Source organism: Crocodylus porosus, unplaced genomic scaffold (genome assembly GCF_001723895.1).
Source record: "Crocodylus porosus isolate Cpor-Errol unplaced genomic scaffold, CroPor_comp1, whole genome shotgun sequence".
In the NCBI taxonomy this organism is placed as follows: Eukaryota; Metazoa; Chordata; order Crocodylia; family Crocodylidae; genus Crocodylus; species Crocodylus porosus.
The window spans coordinates 44,781,057-44,800,041 of NW_017728947.1; the positions used below are offsets into that span (position 1 = coordinate 44,781,057).

At 40.6% G+C, this 18,985-nt stretch overlaps 1 protein-coding gene across 2 annotated transcripts in view; it reads left to right on the forward strand.

Moving 5' to 3' along the window:
* The window catches only part of FUT8 (fucosyltransferase 8), a 214,343-nt gene that overhangs the window by 180,096 nt on the left and 15,262 nt on the right, over positions 1-18,985 (forward strand). For both annotated transcript variants that reach the window (XM_019551725.1, XM_019551724.1), the window contains one exon: positions 12,403-12,649. In XM_019551725.1, the coding sequence (XP_019407270.1) occupies positions 12,403-12,649 (247 nt within the window). The remainder of the gene's footprint in view (positions 1-12,402; positions 12,650-18,985) is intronic.

An 18,985-nucleotide genomic window follows, 5' to 3' on the forward strand; every position in this document is an offset into this window, starting at 1 on the left:
ATCTCCACTGCCAAGATTGTGCAGTTGCTGTTTATACCCGTATTAAACATGCAGGTTCCTCACATTAAACAAAAATCACATGTAGGCTTTTACCACAGGAAACAACACGCTCTTCTGTACCAACCTCCAAAATCCCTGCGGCAGTGGACCAGTGGTGATAGAGACAGGACAAGTGAATCTGGCAGTCTCCAGCCACAAATCTGCCCACAGGTGGTGGTAGCCTGATGAATGTCTTGAATCTGGGTGGAAAAAAGAGTGCATGTCAGCAGCTGCTACCACGAGTGAGCAATCCTGTTCAGGATTCCCCCTCCTTGCCCCACATGGGGAAGGGACTAGAAAAGGTGCCCTAAACCTAGGCTGTCTTATCTGCTTCTGGCTAGATAACCACGTCCAGTGGAATCAGTCTCTCTGTAGTCAAAAACATTGTAAGAATACAATGATTTTTTGCAACATGGAACATTTGCACCCCAATGGATAACCAAGATGACAAATGACCAGAACGAACTGGGAACTAGTCTCTAGGGAGCTAGTGAGATATAACATTGACATTGAAGCTGTGAGTGAGATGAGATGACTAGATATGGATCAGCTGAGGGAAGAGGGTGGAGGCTACATCATCTTTAAGAAGGGGAAACAGGCCCAGGACAGAAGCACTCATGGGATTGGCTTCACCTTCAAGGATCAGTTTAAGGGGATACAAGCCCAGGACAGAAGCACTCATGGGGTTGGCTTCACCATCAAGGATCAGCTTGTCAGTCAACTTATAGAGCTCCCTATGAGCATAACAAACATCTTGTGACCCACCATCTGAAGCTCAGTGTCATCAATAGGGACCTCAGACCCCTCCTGACTGGTGTTTTCCCCATCAAACTCTCTCCCTGCCACAATTTTGATTTTCTTTTGTTAGGGAGTTGGTCCCATGGAGAGATTGCTCCATGCTAGTGGAAAGAAGTTTCTTCCTGGGGCTCCATCTTCCCTACACCCCACTCCACACCTTGATCATCACCTCTGGTGGGTGTTCTTCTGTAGGCTGAGTTGCTCTTTAGCCTGCTATGCCTATTTTCCTGGCAACTTAGTCACTCTTTGGTCAATGCTTACCAGGGAGGCTGACCCAAGTCCTGAGTCTACAGGTTTCAAACCAGCCTTAGGGCTTAGTGCCTTGAGGGAAAGCTCTCTTCCTTGTACTTTTAATTCAAGGTCCTCCTTATTGACCCCACCCCAGTGGTCTAATTTATATCAATCTACGAAGAAAATAACAAAACAATGAAAAGGAGCGGGGGGGGGGGGGGAACAAACAAACCAGGCACAGTCCCTTTAGGGCTGTGGAGCACGGCTCTCCATTTGTCCCAGTATCAGCCCTCCAGATCCCTCAGTACCTTTTTCCAAGTGCTTACTGGACCACTTATCCATCCAGCTTCAGACAGATGACCCTGGGCTCCGTGCCGCAGTACCTCCTTCTGTGGTGGCCTTCTGAACACGAATCCTTCTTGCCACATGCTTCCCCTACTGCAGAAATATGCTGGTTGGTGCTGGTAGGAGGGACCTGCAGCATCTCTCTCTCTCTCTCCAGGATGCAGTGGTCTCTCCCAGGCTGCTGGTCAGAATTACTTTCCTGTGGAAATCCTAATGGAACATTTGCTTTGGAAATGCTGTCTACCACTCCTCGCCCCCACAGAGACTCTCCTTCTTGCTGGGGTAAATATAGGGGAATTACCTCCATCCCTGTCAACCCCATTCCTTTCTCTTCACACTTGGCAACAACCAGGACATATCATTATCAGCACATATACCTCAATGTTTGATGCTGGCAATGATGCCAAAAAACAGTTCTACTCCAATCCTGACCACATTCTGACTAATACAAGGAAGACAAGATAATTCTCCATGTTGACTCCAGCACCAGAGTTGGACATCATTTGGCACTTTTGAAGTGGCACCATTGAGAAGAAAGGAGTAGGGAAAATGAACTCCAATGCTATCCTTCTCATGAGTAAATGAGAACATGGTTTTGTCATTGTGAACACCATCTTCAGATGGAGTGACAAATACAAGACCAATTGGAGTGACAAATACAAGACCAGTCCTCCTCCTTTCTTCTCAATGGTGCCACTTCAAAGTACTACCAGGAGTGACCAGGAATAATGGTCACAAGCTGGCAGAGGGTAGATTTAAGCTAGATATCAGGAGGCACTACTTCACAGTCAGGGCAGCTAGGATCTGGAACCAACTTCGAAGAGAAGTGGTGCTGGCTCCTACCCTGGGGGTCTTTAAGAGGAGGCTAGATGTACACCTTGCTGGGGTCGTTTGACCGCAGTACTCTTTCCTGCTATGGCAGGGGGTCAGACTTGATGGTCTGCTCAGGTCCCTTCCGACCCTAGAAACTGTGAAACTATGGAGATACCCTCATTCTAAGCACTGACATCTCCTTAACTATGTTACTGTTAGAGCCTGTGAACAAATGGATGTCCGTATCGTGTCAGCAGTGCAAGAAACTGATGACTGTTGGACACATCACTGTCTTGTCAAATCCTTTATGAACATCTAGCTTCCTCTGAAACATCAAAAATAGTCAAAAGCAGTGTGAAGGACTCTCAACACCAAATCTTTTCATGACCCGAAGGTCTGTAACGATTTCCAAAGTGTGTCCGTGGAAAGCTCTGTCTACCTGTCCACAATTGAAAGCAACATTGATGAACTCTGGGAGGATTTAAAACTGTTGTCCAGCTGGCCTGTGCAGAATCCATTGGCTATATCAGCTGTTGACACCAAGACTGGTTTGATGAGAATGATGCCAGCTCCAAGCCCTCTTCAGCTGCAAGAGAAGGTTCATTCTGCTTGGCTAGTTGAAACCTCATCTTAGCAGAAGGAGATGTATCAGCTTCGCAAAGCTTAAGCTCAAAGGAAAATGTGGAAAATCCAAAATGAGGAGTGGCAAGATACGTCCATCCTTAATACCATGAAAGGGGATCTCTTGCCAGCCCTTCTATTGTAGAAGAAAGCTGGTGTACCATCGAGAAAATCAAGAACAACAGGACTACTGGACCAGATGGCATACATGCTGAAATCTACAAGGCTTGCTGCAAGGAACTGGTTCTGTGACTCCACAAATTTATTCTTTGAATTTGGAACCATGAAGAAATCACTGAGGAACTGGGCAATGCCAACATGATGACCAATGTTCCCTCTAAGCTGTGCAGTGTGTGTGGCCGCACAGCTTAGAGGAAACGCTGATGATGACTATCTTCAAGAAAGGAGATAAGTCTGTGTGTGAAAACTCAGGGTATTGTCCCTCTTTCTGCAGCAGGGAAAAATTTTGCCCACTCATGCTTGCCTGATTCGAGTGGTGCTACAACCTCAACCAGTTGACAGCCCATTTTTGAGGTAAAGTGTCTTTCCCCAAAGCAGAAAAGAGAGAGCAGAGGAAGAAAAAGGAGGGAAATCCTATGCTATGGCCTACTCTGTCCTGCAGAAAGTTCTGCAACTTCTGCAGATGGTTCTGTGGCTCAAGGATTGGACTCTTAAAAGTCACCAAAATGAGCTATGATAGCAGGCATATCCTTCTGAACTGTCTATTCTCTCTTCCTGGGGAAGTCCAGCCAGAATCTCAGTGCAGTTTCAGCCCATCCCATGGGGCAATTGACATGATCTTTGTTTCCCCCCAGATCCAAGAAAAGTGTCAGGAACAAAATTAGGACCTATATATGGCCTTCATTGACCTCACTGAGGCCTTTGATTCCATCAATCATGAAGCCTTTTGAAAACTACTGGTGAAATTGGATGTCCTGAAAAGTACAGTAAGGTCCTGCGGCTTCTCCATGACCAAATGATTTGGACCATCCTATGCATTAGGTCAGATACGGATCAGTTTGTCATCCAATCTGGGGTCAAGCAAAGATGGATCATCTCCCCAGCTCTCTTCTCTCTTTTTTGACGGCCATCTTGGTTCTCATTAAGAACTGCCTTCCTCCTAGAATTGACATAGCATTCCGAACAGATGGTGGGCTCTTCAATCTGTGATGTATTCAGAACAGCCATTCTTGACCTTCAATATGCTGATGACTGTGCCATCCTTGTGCAAGCTGAGGAAAAACCTCCAGACTGCACTGGATCTCTTCAGAGAAGCCTACTGAGCTTTGGGCCTCTCTCTCAACAATGAGAAGATTAAAGTGGTCTGTCTCGGCCTTCTCCAGGCCATGAACATGACTCCTCTTCACAAAATTACTATTGAGGGAAAGACCCTGGAGGTAGTTGAACACTTCCTCTACCTTAGGAGCCACCTCTTTCAGAGTGAACATTGATGAAGAGATCCAGCACAGGATCAGGTGTGCAAGTGCCTGCTTTGGAAAATTGCCCCAGCATGTCTTTATTCATCATGATCTTTGGAAAGACACCAAGATTCGGGTGTAACGTACAGGCTTCATCCCCACCCTCCTCTGTGCATGTGAACATGGGTTACCTACTGTTGTAATCTTAAGAGCCTGGAGAGGATGCCTGATTCTTGACTCCCAAAACAAGTGCTTTACTCCCAGTTTAGCAACAGCTGAGATCTCACAGTGGACAGAGGAAATACTACAAGGATACATTGAAGGCATACCTCAAGGAGACATCAAGAGCTGAGAGGAGCTGGCTGTCAACTGACTCCAATGGTGCTGCATCCTCAACCAACAGGCATCCCATTTTGTGGTAAAGTGTCTTTTTCTCAAAGCAGAAAAGAGAGCAGAGGAAGGAAAAGGAGAAAAATCCTACCTTACGGCCTACTCTGCCCTGCAGAAAGTTCTGCAACTTCTGCAAACAGGTCTGTGGCTCAAGGATTGAACTCTTAAAAGTCACCAAAATGAGCTGTGATAGAGCTCATCCTTGAATTGAGAGAGTGCCATTGCCAAACACCCCTACTGATGGTAATGGTCACAAACTGAAAGTGGTATCAGACCCTTAATATGCCATTCAGCTCCACACCACTCTCCACCATTTTCTTGCTTGTCCACTCAGAGCAAACTAATATTTGGCCTTGGGCCTAATGTCTAAATCCAGTAAACCTCAGTTTTGCTTGTGTTAATCCAGGATTTGTAACTCTAGCTGAGAAAATGTTGCCATTTTATGGATTATACTCTTATCAGTTTGTATAAAATGTTGTAAGTCCTCATACCCATAGAAGTGACCAGCCTTGTCAATTGCTTTGAAATCACAGTTACAACCAACAATTAGTAGGGGTATAAAAGACAGCAAAAAAGATTTATTACACAAGCAAGAAGAATCATATAAACAACAGTAACCATACATTGAGAGAATACAAAACCAGAAATAAACAGAAGAGTTTCCCTCTGCTTCCTTTCATTAGGCACCATTTCTTATATAATGTCTTTGGGCGTATTTCCAGCTAGCATCTATTGACAGAGTTCAATGAGAGTCAAGTTTCAAAGACTTTCAGTTAAAAATTTAAAAAGCAAAACGAAATAATCTATTTTGAAAATTCAAAAGGTGAAAAGTAGCTCTATGTGAAATAACAAAGAACTGGCTACACATTTATAAAGTAAAAAGGAATTTCTATCCCATTTTAAGCCTGTTTTACAACTCAGCCCTAAAAACAAAGTCAGTGCGATGAGCCTTCATAAAAATGATAATTGAAAAGCATTAAAAACAATTGGAGGCATGTTCTGTTGCGAAAGGAAAAGAGAACAATATATATTTTTATTTCTTCTGAGCTATTTGATAATTTATAACATGCTTAATTCACAAGAATGTTGCATAATTCCACTAATCATTCTTTCCATCTGCCTTCCAAAAATGTGTCAGGATATTATTGAGATCAGTGAACCATGAGCCAATTTTCTTTGCAATACCTGTGCAGTAGTCAGCAAGACCATAAAGTGCCTTGTGAGATATTCAGCACTCCTCACTGTGTGATATGCTAATTTTTAACAACATTCCTAACACTCTGCTCTGTTTCATATGATTGAATTTAGACTTCCTCACTCAGCTGGAGTAAGGCTTCAAACGTAGTAATAGCCTTTCTGGTTGTTTCTTAAGTAGGGCTGTGATTAGATTTATATGGAAGGCGGCAGCAGCTCATTCAGCTCAAAGAAGGCTCCATCAGACACAATGATTGGAAGACACGTAGTGATGAAGCTGTTCTGTTTTATTAGATTTTACTTTGGTCATATTTCTAACAACAAAAATTGAAATTAAATCAAAGTTCTGATTCATGTAATATTCATGTCCTTATGAAAAACAAAGGTAGCACAGCATAATTTTAACAAAACTTCCAGCAGGGGTACTCGGAGGGTGTGCCTATGAAAACAGAGAATGCATAAACAGACTTAACAGAGCGTAACTAGTTGTGTGGAGATTGTTACTGTGAAAGAAAAATGAAATTTTGCTTTGCAAATCAGTTCATATTCAAAGGAAATGCTTATCCCAGGCGGAGCTTTCTATCAACGTTCAGATGGGAAGAAGTGAATTACTATGGCTAAATGACAAACGATCAAGATGTTACCTGAGCTAAACTGATATCTTTCAACTCTAAGGCTGTAATAGAGAATAAACAATGGCCAGATTTTTGGAAATTCTCTCTCTATATATTACAATAAAGTCTGTGATAAGATTAGTAAAGGTGCTAGGTTAACAGGAAATACCATATTTATCTGAATACGAGACTTTGAATCCATTACTGAATTTAAAACTCATGATCTTCTGTCTGCTTCCCCCCATGCCACAATGCATGGCCTCTCTTGTGCTCCCTGTTACCACCATGTGGTCTCTTCCCCTGCTGCACAAGCTGTCTTAGCCCCACCCCTGCAGGGCAGCTCTTGTTGAATGGCAAAGAAAAAACCTGATCTTGGATGCAGTAAAAGAAGCAGGGAAGATGAGTGTTGCAGAAAAGCTAGGTGATGACTTCAGTGCTAAGCAAATTAAATGAAACAATCATTTAAAAAGAGCATTATAAAAGGTATAGTTTATTGCAACATAAAAGGGAGTGAAAAATGAGATTTGCAAAGCAAAAAGAAAAATGTGATCTGCAAAGCAAAGCCATACCTTGCTAATCTGTTACAATTGATTGAAAATATAAACAAAATAATGAATGAAAGGGTTTGATGCAATTTACTTGGGCTCTCCAAGCCATGACAGTCACTTAGAAAGAAACTGAGTGCTATTATGGTTAGAGTCAAAGTTATTGTGTGGATTAGAAGCTTGCTGAGAGACAGAAATGGAAAAACTAGAATAACTAGTTGATTTCTTCATGCCAAAAGGTTAATAATGAGTTATTTAACAGTGTTTTTAATGATGTAGAAAGGGATAAGAATGGAGGTAGAAAAATTTCAGATTAGTTATTCAGGTTAGTCAAGACTGAGAAAGTTCAGAGAGTCACAATACAGCTAGATTTCTAGGCAATAAAATCACAGATGAAACTATTGAAAATTCATAGTGCACATTGGAAGGAACAGTTTGAATGATTTGTGTTGCTTTTTGGTATCTGTTGCTTTTTGGTATCTATTTTGGGTTTTTTGTTTGGATTTTTTTATTTTTAAATGTTGAAGTATAATATTTTATTTTGAAAATTGCCAAAGTTTAATAATAAAAATATGATTTAAAAGCTTTAAACAGTTAAGTCAATTTGAACTATTTCTCTTTGTGTTGTTTTGCTGAAGAAATCAACATTTTTGTTCCACTTGACATGAAACAGGTAGGTTCTTTTCTTCGTTTCTTTTTTTTTCCCGGTCACCAGTTTAGTTATTCTCGCAGGTCTGTTTAGCTTAACTGTGGCCAAATTACTAAGGATCTCTACTTAATGTGAAGTAGCAGTTAGAAAATTGAAATATTAGGATGCATAAAAAATAGTATAGAAAGTAATACCAAAAGTATTAAAAACCTGTTATCAGTGGGAAAGTCTCACCTGGAGAATCATGTTTGCTTCTTCTGACATTATTTTTAAAAAGCCTAGTAAATATATTGGTCATTTGGGGGGGGGGGTTAGAATTATTAAAAAATTAAGAAAAAAAGTTTATATGAAAAAAGGAAAAGATTGTGACTTTCTAAGAGAGGGCATGAATATGATGTGTAAAGTAATCAGTGATACAAAGAAGGTAAATCTGAAACTCCTAATTACTCTTTCTAAAAATACAAGAACAAAAGACAGTTAACGAAACTGAATGTCATCAATTTTCAAACTGATAAAAAAGGAAGCCTTTTTTGCATAACTAGTCTGCGGAACTCATTGTCACAAAATAATTGATATCAAGAGGTTAATAGTATTCAAATATTCAAAAAGAATCAGACATTTACTTGTATAATGAAAAGATCCATCATTGCATTGAGAACACCTAATTTAGAAGGAACAGGACAATACAACCGTTATTAGAGAGAGAAAACTGCAATATATGACCCTGTGCTCTAGTAAAATGGGGCAGTTCCTATATTTCTTTCTGCTTTGGGTGCAGTCATATATATTCCCAACAGTATAATTCAAAATCCTGTTTTCTGCTATTTTGACCAGCCAGCTGACGTTCAGACGGAAATTAGACTACATTCATAACTTAAATTCAAGTGACAGGTTCTGGTTCTGTGGAAAGAGAAACTATGATATGGAACTGGAGAGCCACTTGGAATCATTTAGGTCCTGATCCTGCAAGGTCTTTGAAGCACCTGAGGAGTCCCACTCAGTTCAGTGTGATTACATATGCACTAAATCAAGCATGTGTTTATGTACCTTACTGAATTAATGTTGACTTGTTGATGTCCTCTCTAAATGGGAAATTACATCTTAAGTATTCCATTCCAGGATCTTCTGACAACATTTGTCTTATTTGCTTACTTTTTCCGTCCTCATAAGTCATGAGTGGTATATCTGCCATCTACATTCAAAGTTAATACGCCTTTTTCTTTTTTTTTGGATTTTGCCCTAAGCTTCAGCACTACTAGTTCCAATGCATAAGTTATTTATCAAAGCCTCTTCAATATTGATCTCTCAAATGCATTGTCACCACTTCACACTGAACTTCCTTCTGTTGCATTCAACACTGTAATCGAAACTATTTTTCTTCCTTTCTACAGAATCAAGTATTCTGACCATTTAAAAATTCTTTTAAAGTTCAGTTGACAATCAAAGTATCAAGCCATTGATGAGTAACTTCAGCTTAGCTTGATAAAACGCTGTTTCTTTAAAGGGAACACAATGTAGCTATTATCTTAGTCTTTTAGGGCATTTATAGACATGCTTTGGGGGGTGGGAAGGGAGCCCTTTAATTAGCACAGCTCTGAGAGTTGCGCTAATTAAAAGTGCCTGGAGTGTCATATGCATCAGTGTCCCTGCGCTGAAAAAAGGCAGCAGGGTGCTTTACAACTAAAGCTCATTGAACAAGTTTTAAAGTGCCCCTGCACCATTTTTTCAGTGCAGGGACACTGATACATGTGACGCTGGACTCTGCTGGAGTGCAGTAATTACCATGCACTTTAGTAATTAGAGTGCATCAGAGCAGCATCCCTGCACATGTATAGGAGTCTTTAGGGTATAATACCTTTGGGCACTTTTACATGTGCTCCAGGGGTTGGGGGGAGGTGTTTTAATTAGAGCCGCTTTACTTAAAGTGCCACCACATTTCATGTGTCAGTGACCCCACACTTGAAAATGGCAGCAGGGGACGCTTGTTCTAAAGTAATATGATGAACTCTTAATTTTTTCTCCTAGGAAAATTTATTAGGTTTTTTTAAATTTGTCTTCATACAAATCCTTCTTTATTTCTGAACTTCCTTTAATACTACAATATCTTTTATAAGAGGGAGTGACCAGTAATTAAATTGAGGGTAGCCCCCTGCTTGATATATATTATTTTTCGTATTTTATGCCCCATGCTGTTTCTTAAGCATCCTAACATTTATTTTACTTTTCTCTTTTTTTTTTCTGCAACTGCATATTGAGTAGAGATTATCACTGATATGCCTTATTTTCTGAGTAGATACAGTAAATTTACAAAACAATAAGGTGGTTGACTATATTTCCTCCAATGTGCATTGCTTTGTATATGTTGTCATATAATTTTATCTGTTGTCATGTTCTGCCTTCTTCAGCTCAGTCTGAAACCTTCTGAAGTTCTTCAGTGTTCTCTGGACTTGGCTAACTTTTTACATCAGCTATAAACTGTGCCACTGCAGTGCTCACCATTTTTTTCCAGTGCATTAAACATGTTAAAAAGTTTTTGGCCTAAGTGAAACTTTATGGCACCCTGGTATTTATGTTTTCCCGTGATAGAGACTGCCAACTATTCTTTGTTTTCTCTCTCTTAGCCATTTTTTGATCCATGATGCATCTCTTCCTTTTACCTTATGACTGCTTAGCTTATTTAGCGGCCTCTTGTGAAGGATATTGTGAAAGGCTTTTGAAAATCTAAATAAATTATGTCAAATACTTCCCCTTTTTCCATTACCTTACAGATGTGTTCAAAAATTGTATTAGATTGGTGAGCGATGGTTTTACTTTGCTGAAAATGTTCCAGTTTAAGCCTTACCATATGATGATTCAAGGCCTGGTCTATATTTAAAAGAGATCTGATTTTTCTACTAACTTAGTTATGCCACTGTAAGTCCATGCATGATCTCGGTTATAATAATAAAATTATGATTATACTCTAATGGCCATACTAGAAGAACCAGGGACAGTACTAGAAGTTTAGCGATCTCTAAACTAGCAAAACCTTCCTTGTATAGTTAAGTATTTTCATTATCACAAGTGTTGTATCGTTCTGTTTTTAATTATCTGTTCAACCTGTTTGAACAAATGTGGATTTATACAGAATGAAACTGATAGCATAAAAAGATTTAGATGCACCTATTGGAGTCATGAATAATAATTATTTACAACTCTGTATAGCTTGTTCCAGTACTGTTTTAAAACAATTGAACATAACCCTCATTTTAACCACCATCTCCCAATTAAAGTTCTGTATCTCATATTGTTACTGCTGAACCTTAAAACTGGCCTTGGTTAACTCTAGAGTATCAGTGAAAACTTTTTTGTAGGTTACCTTTTAATCATGCAATAAATGTTTTTTATGTTGCTAGGGCTTTGTCACAAAAGTACCAAAATTAATTTTACATACAGGACAGTTATAACTGAGTGAATTTTTAATTGCCACTTTTTACGGAATAAGACGGGGATTCCTTATTCTTACTTACACTAGCTAAATTTGCTTACCAGTTACCTTGCATGATGCTTGCCAGTTATTCTCTGATCATTTTAACTTTTACACTTCCATAAAATAATTTATTTATTGTACCAAAAGAATGTTTTTCTGATGGTTTGTTTCTGATGGCTTAATTTAAAAAATAATATATTTGAGCAACTTGGAGAATATACTATTTCTCTAGTGGTCCAGTTAGCAGCTCTGACTCTGCTGCTCTGACAACCACTGCACACAGTGACATCTTCATTAAGGTGATGATCAGACTAGAAAAGGATTTCTGAATCTTCTTAAGTATATCATTCCTTTGGAAAAGGATTTAGAAGAAGCAACCATTCCTTTGGAGTGATATTGCTTTTTCACCCAATGTTAGATCGTTGCTGTCTATTTTACTATATGGACAATCATTTTAATTTATTTTTTTATTAATTTAGCTTTAAAGAGTATTTAATATAACTAGAGTTTTGTCCTAAAAATGATGCCCTATCCCTGTTCTTGCCTTTGCATATTAATCTGTGTTTGGGACCCAATACGTGTGTATAAACCAGTTCTGTTGTAGTTAACATTGATTAGACAGAAGGAGGTGCATACTTGCATACAAAACCACGTGCAGACTGTGTTCGATTATTTGACTTTCTCCTACCCTTGATTTGCCACTTACTTGAGATGGTAAGTTTTTATACGCAGGGCATGTTTGTAGAGCACCTAACTCAGCACAGCCCTGGTCATGTCTAGGTTTTGTGGGCTTTACTATATATATAAATGTAATAATGATGTACCAGAAAATGTGACCTACACTGCGAGTTGTGCCTATGCCAAAAGGATTACATGGTTATGATTTTCTATCATCCATTGCTTGGTGTGTGAAATAATATTTTTTTATATATTTTGAAAAGCTCAATTTCATTATGAGTTGTAAACCTGCCCAAGTAGAATTAAATGCACAATAGTAATATGTGAAAATGAACAACTGGTATATTTAAGCAGTTACCCACTCAAGAATTCGCTAGTTTCATTCTGCTGAGATAGGTTTGACAACAAAAATTGTGCAATTTTAATCCATTCTTCTAAATATAGTTTTTAAAAAAAGGGTTTCAGTCAGCCTCTCCATTATCAACAAATAGAAACTTCTATTCTGGTGACCCATCTGGAATGTTTTGTACCAGTGCTGACATTTAAATTGCTATTGAAGTGGAATATTGGGATCATCCTGTTATGTATTTTATTATAGGTGAAGCTAATGACAAGGATGTTCAGGTGGTGGAACTTCCCATTGTTGACAGCTTACATCCACGACCACCATATTTGCCATTGGCCGTCCCAGAAGACCTGGCTGATAGGCTAATTCGTGCCCATGGGGATCCTGCAGTATGGTGGGTCTCCCAATTTGTCAAATATTTGATTCGTCCGCAACCTTGGCTAGAAAAAGAGATAGAAGAAGCAACCAGGAAACTTGGTTTCAAACATCCAGTTATTGGGTAGGCATTCTATGTTGGCTTTCACTATAAGTAATTTTATATGTATTATGAGTTGTTTTTAGTTAAGAAATTATTTTATTGTCTTGCCACAGACCCTCACACCAAGAATTTTTGTGGAAGTGAGGGTTGTGGACAATACTGTTTAAATAAAATTATTGTTGTCATTTATTCATTGCACTATGTACATGACAATTGGAAATGCATCTCCATAATGTACTAGATATAAAAGTAGACTCCTTTTCTCCCACATATAGCAATCTCAAGTAATTCATTTTACACTACTCTATAAAGGTTGCTTACTTCTCTATTTTCAGGCGTGGAGCCATACCTCCGTTCTTACCTACTTCTTTAAGTGCTCTGTGATAATTGTCACCTAGAAGTTAAAAATAATCTTTTCTTCTATGTTTTGGTTTGATAATATACATTAATGTATATCCCAATACTATTCCCATCCTTGCCTTCTATTTAGGCATCAATAAAAGCACACCAGAGCCTGAAAATACCACTTCCTCCTTTGTATCAGGGTTCATAACATTCCTTCTACCTTTTGGATACAGGGAAAAGTCTTTAAATAGTTGGGGGGTGGGTCTTTTTGCTTCAAAAGTTCATGTTTATTACCACTTCTGTGGTTTGCTTTGGTGGTAACTCCTTAGACCCCTTGAACCTTAGACCACTTAGAACGTTTCAGAATTAATTTTATCCCTTGTCAACAAAGTCATCGTTCACTAAATTAGCCGACCTATTGTTCACTAAATTAGCCGACCTGGTTCTGATCTTCCTATTAAATGGGATTTCTGTGAAGGTTTCATAGTGTTGCCCTGTAATTAAGGTGTGCCAACTATTGATCAGTGTTTGAATTGTTTGCTTTTTTTTTATTTAAACAGTTTCTTAACAAGTGCCCTTTATTTTCCTTCAGCCCATTTGATTTTGGGTATTTGGGACTACGAGTGTTGTGTTGAAACTCATTTTTCAATGCAAACTTTTAAAACTCAAAATAGTTAAATTGAGGACCATTATATGTTTTCATTATTTTAGGAATCCCGTATGTAACATATGTCATTTCAAAAGTCGGACATAGTCTAATTGCTTACTCCAAAGTGAGTCCACTATTTTCTAACAGCTTTTTTCTAAGCTTAGTATCACTGACTCCTGTACAGTTAGGTTTCTTCTAAGAGACTATGTTAACTCTCCAGAGTTACAGTCTCAAAAGCGTAAGATCCGTAAGAAACTCCCCAGTTGTCTCATGCTCTTTGTTTTGTCAAATAAAAGTTCAGCCTTTTGAAGGTTTCATTTTGTTTTGACCTGTAGTACACTTCAAATGTTTTCAGGATTGTCTCGTAGTTAGTCTTTTCTGTTTCTGCCATTTGCAAACAGTTGTACTCAATGATATCTTTCTGCCTTGCTAGTTTAAAAAAAATAATTACTTTAACTTGGTCTTCGTTCTCCATGGTTCCACCAGCCAATATAGGGATGTTGAAGCTCTGCTTGAACTTGTTCCAAATTTGTGCTCCATTGTTGGACAGCTGTGACTGCTCTTGGAATTCCAGACGTGCCATTTCTTTTTTTCACCTTTTTTATTCCCCACTCTTGCTACCATGTTGTAACAGGCTGCAGGCAGGCAGTGTGGGTCAGTTAGCCAGCTGGCAACAAGCTGCCTGTGGAAGGGGACTCAGCTGGCAGGCAATTAGCAATAATGAGGGGAAATAACTGGCTGACTGGAAATAAAAGAAGAGGAAGAGGAAGCAAGTTGCAGAAACTAGAGGGGGAAATGTTTAGATGGAGAAGGAGGAGACCCCTTGAAGGAAGAGTACAGAGTGAGAGCTAACTCATGCTGGGCGTGTTGATTTTGGATTGTTTTGATATTTGCAACTGAACCCCATGGTGTAGATCTACCCTGGGGTTTTGAAGGCGGTATTGTTGGGACTGGGCTAAAGGCGTATGTATTTGGATTGTTTTGCTTTTGGCTGAGCCCTGGGAACCCAGGCACTACAGCCTGTGGTTTTGAGCCCAGAGAGAGACTGTGTTACCGGGACCAGATTGAAGGGCTCAAGGACTGATTGAAGCCAGGAAACCTAGTCACCTTGCTACACATGTTATTTGGTCGCATGATCAATAATTCAGAGCCAGAGTCCAGAAACAATTACACAGTTTATTGAAAGTAGCAGACAAGCTTCTTGGGACAGCTGCTACTGACTTCCTCCAGCTAGCATACATGTGAGGGCTCTGCCCCTCCCCCAGGTAGCTTCCAGAACAGGTACATGTAACAATTTGCAGAGCTTTATCACTTGCGGGCACAGTAGTTCCAACCAAATGTTAGTTGTCTTATTGGTTTTTGTTTGCAGACTCAGTCACGCTCCGTCCTCAGACCCTCGCTAAGAGAAACCTAACATCCAAACCTTTGGATCTCAACTGAAAGACTCTAAAAAGACTCTCTGCAGCTCTCTTAGGTCTCTGTTCTGCTGGTATAGTGGGTTAGCTTCAATATCATTCTTCTCTTCTTAGCAGGCTCTGGTTTCAGCCTCTTGGGAGGAAACATGCAACGTAGCATCTTACCCTGGTATAACATATGCAAATCCAGTATTGAATCATCCAAGGAAAAATCAGGAATAAAACAATACGTGTCTAAGTTATGCTAATGTATATCATGTGTGTCCATAGTTTAAGAGTAGCTACTGAGTGGTGAGGTGCTGGTTGGTTCTTGGCAAAAAGCAGTAGACATTGAACTTGAGCAGTACCCAGGGCATAGTGGGCAGGACACACATCCAGTGACGCTGTGTTGTCCTCTAGTAGATGTATGACTCCTGCCTCCTCCAGTTCCCCAGGGTGCCCTTCTGTACTGTTTTCATGCCATGCCTTGATGTTCTAAACAAAAGGTTGGGAGGCTGCCTTGAGGCCCAGAGGGCATCCAGTCTTCTATCAGTCTGCCTTTGTTCAATCTGTCATGGCTCTTTCAGCCCTATTGGTGCCCTAGGACACTGGGTGCCTTAAGGGCTGTGGGCATGATCTCCATCCATTCCTACAGCCATGCGCGTGCCTCTGGATGGTACACAGTACCTCTTCAGAGAGGTTGCCCAGCAATGGTTGTCCTTCTTGGGCTTTGAAAACTTTGTAGGGGCTTTGGCCTTCCTGGCTTTGGCTCCTTTGCTCTACGTGTGCCCCTCTTAGCATAAGCCACTGCACTGGACATTGGATTCTGGGTTCCAGCCCCAGTCTCACCCCTTTTTTGGCTTTGGCCCTCTGCCCCTGTTTGTGCCACTCTCAGGCTTGGAGCCCCCTCTGGCCCTGGTCTTGACTTTCTCAGGCTCTCAGCCTCCTCGGTCCAGTCTTGGTCCCTCTCAGGCTTCAATACTAGCTGTCCTGGCTTTAGGCTGCCTCTGTTGCCCCGCTCAGGCTTGGACTTTGGCCCTCCTGGCCTCAGGCCACCTAGGTCTTGTGCTGTGCTCTTGGCAAGGGTCTAAACTCTGATGTGCCCTTTATGCACCTTCCTTGTGGCCTAAATTTTGGTGTGCCTCTCAGGCACCCCATTGTGGCTTCTCTTTACCCCTTATAGCCCTACCCAGTCCTCCAGTGATAAAAAAGAGGGGGGGCAACCTTCCACTTTAACAAAAAACTTCCCTACTCTGGGTGAACAAACATTTGAGTAGCCCTCATCCACTGGGGCTCACATCTTTCTGCCTTCTGAGCGCTTCAATGCCTTCCAGGGGATTCTTATGCAGCCACTGTCTCTGGAGAGCTCAGCTCCCTGCAAGGAACCAGTCCTCTTCCATTTTCCCCAGGCATTGGCTTCTGCTCCTGGAGTTCTGCCTAGTCAGCTGATTCACTAGGCTGCACACATATTTCTCTTTGGCTCTAATGGGCAGCTTGCTCTTACACATTTCAGCTTAGGTCTGCTGTGTGCAGCCCTTTCCTCAGCTGGCTAACCTACTGTGTTTCCCCCTTTTTAGTGACAGGAGGCTTTGACTACACATGGGCAAACAAAGGACGAGTTAAAAGGTGGCAAGAACTTATTGTAGTTAGCTGTTTCGTGATAAGTGCTTTCGTGCCCACTCTTACCCCATGATAAGTGAAAGCTAACCCTAAGAAACTCAGTGAAATGGGGCTAAATTAAATGAAAGAGAGAGAATTTATTGTAATTTAGCTTTCACTTATTGTGGATAATTACTGTAGAACAGCTGAAATGCTCTAAGTACCTTCTCTTCATTAACTTGTTCTACCTTTTTGTCTGTACTGTGCTCAGTGTAGTTCAAATCAAATCCTTGGGAGATATCTGGGATCAAATTTAAAAAAAAGCATCTTGCTACAATCTCCTTCTTTTAAATGGCTTTGTGGGGTGGGGATTAAGGGGGAAATGAAATCTAAGTACAGCAGAAAATTCAAACTGTTCCTCTGGACGTCTCCGGTATAAACTAGACTTTGAAGGATTTTCTCCCTGTGAAGGAGGCTAAGCAACTCTGCCCACATGTGCTGTCATTCATGTGGAAGTTGAGACCTGGGTAAGTAGGCTGCTGTTTAGGGATGAGTCTGAGCACCTTCTTGTCTTTTCTACATGTGCTGATGTCTGGGGCCCCCTCTACACGTTACACTTAAGGCATGATCAACCAGGTAAGTTATGACCCAGCAACATAGTCAACCAATTAATGGTGTGATAAACCAATCAATAAGCTACAAAGTAATTCCACAAAAAATGTGAAATAACTTTATAGCATGTTTTAAGCAACTACAGTTTTAAATATGGCACAGTTTTTGCCTTGCAGCCAATCAGCAGCAAGCAGCAGGACTACTTGGGCCCCTCAGCCAATCAGCTGCAGGAGGCAAAAATGTGCCATATTTAAAACTGTAGTTTTCACTTCCAATCAGGAGCAGGCAGCAGGGCCTCTCCACCAATCGCCAATCAAAAGTGGGGCAGGGAGGGGAAACTGCAAGGTTAAAGGAGCTGCCATGCATCGCTCTTTCACTGTGATTTCAGCAGGTCCTTACCCATTGCGCCTTTACATGCATGTGTAGAGGGGCCCTGGGTGAAAGAAACTCCTTCCTATGTTGCTCCTCTGAACCTTTCTCCCTGAACCCCTATGAACTGCTTTTTAGGAAAATTTTGATTGTCTGTGTGGGGCGATGTAAAAGGCATGCTGAAAACATGCAACAAACACATGATGCGAACAGTAGACTTAAAGGGTTGAGAGGAGGCATGCTGAATGTATATTGCAGGTTCTTGAACACTGGGAGTGAGCAAGGGGAATGAAGAGGAGAGGTTTGAACGTTTGGATCTATTAATTTAGTCTGTATTCATCATCATGGCATGTTCTCATTCAGGTGAAAACATTGTAATGAGATGAATGAGTCACTTCATCCTTCTCTGAAAATCCTCTCCGTTTAAGGGCATCTCCTCTTATTGCTGTAAAATTAATATGATTATGTAAAAGGTCCTGAAAGCTGGTGTGCCAAATTGGGTTTTAAGATAGAGATGGTGATCCACATTGGGAACATTTAAGCCAGGATTTTCCAAGATACAGCCACCTGGAAAAAAATGTAAGTTGACAAATTCAACCAATATTTTTGTGCATACTTGGGGAAGCAAACTAGAGCTCTGATCATGCATTAAAGTTTTTCCAGTTGCTCAGAATTTACTCTAGTGAGTGTATGGCACCTACTGCCCTTCCTGCAGAAAACAGTGAGTACATGCACATACATACACATGTGATGCAACGCCAGGCACTTTTAAAAGCAGCCAGTGCTGCATTGAGTGTATTTGTGTAACGGGTGAAATGCACCTCAGCACTGAGAAAATGGCAGCAGTGTGCTTTTGAACCAAAACACATCAAAAGTATTTTAGTTTCAAAGTGCAACGTTACCACTTTCTTAGCTCACATTGTGCTGTTTATACAAATGCATGTGATACAGCACCAGGCGTGTCAGTTCACATGCTCTGCAGACTCGATTAATCAAGTCTGCTCCGACACACTGTATTTCTGGCACGTTGGAGCAGACAAATATATGTGTATAAATGCCCACTGAGCACAAAATTCAGTGGAGTTAAGCATTATAAATAGTGTGCATAAAGTTCACGTCCAGGGGGGTCACTTGCTTATTAAAACTTCTAAATATATTCATCTTCTACCTAACTACTGACAATCCTTATGGCAAGAAGACCCCTGTGCTCCACTTTAACACTTCCACAAAATGCAGCACTGCAATAAGATAGCGTGGATCTCTCAGGCTAATTAAAGAGAAGTAAGAAGCCCAGTGTTGAATTTCATAGATTTCATAGATTTCATAGACATTAGGGCTGGAAGGGACCTCGGGAGATCATCGAGTCCAGCCCCCTGCCCAAAGGGCAGG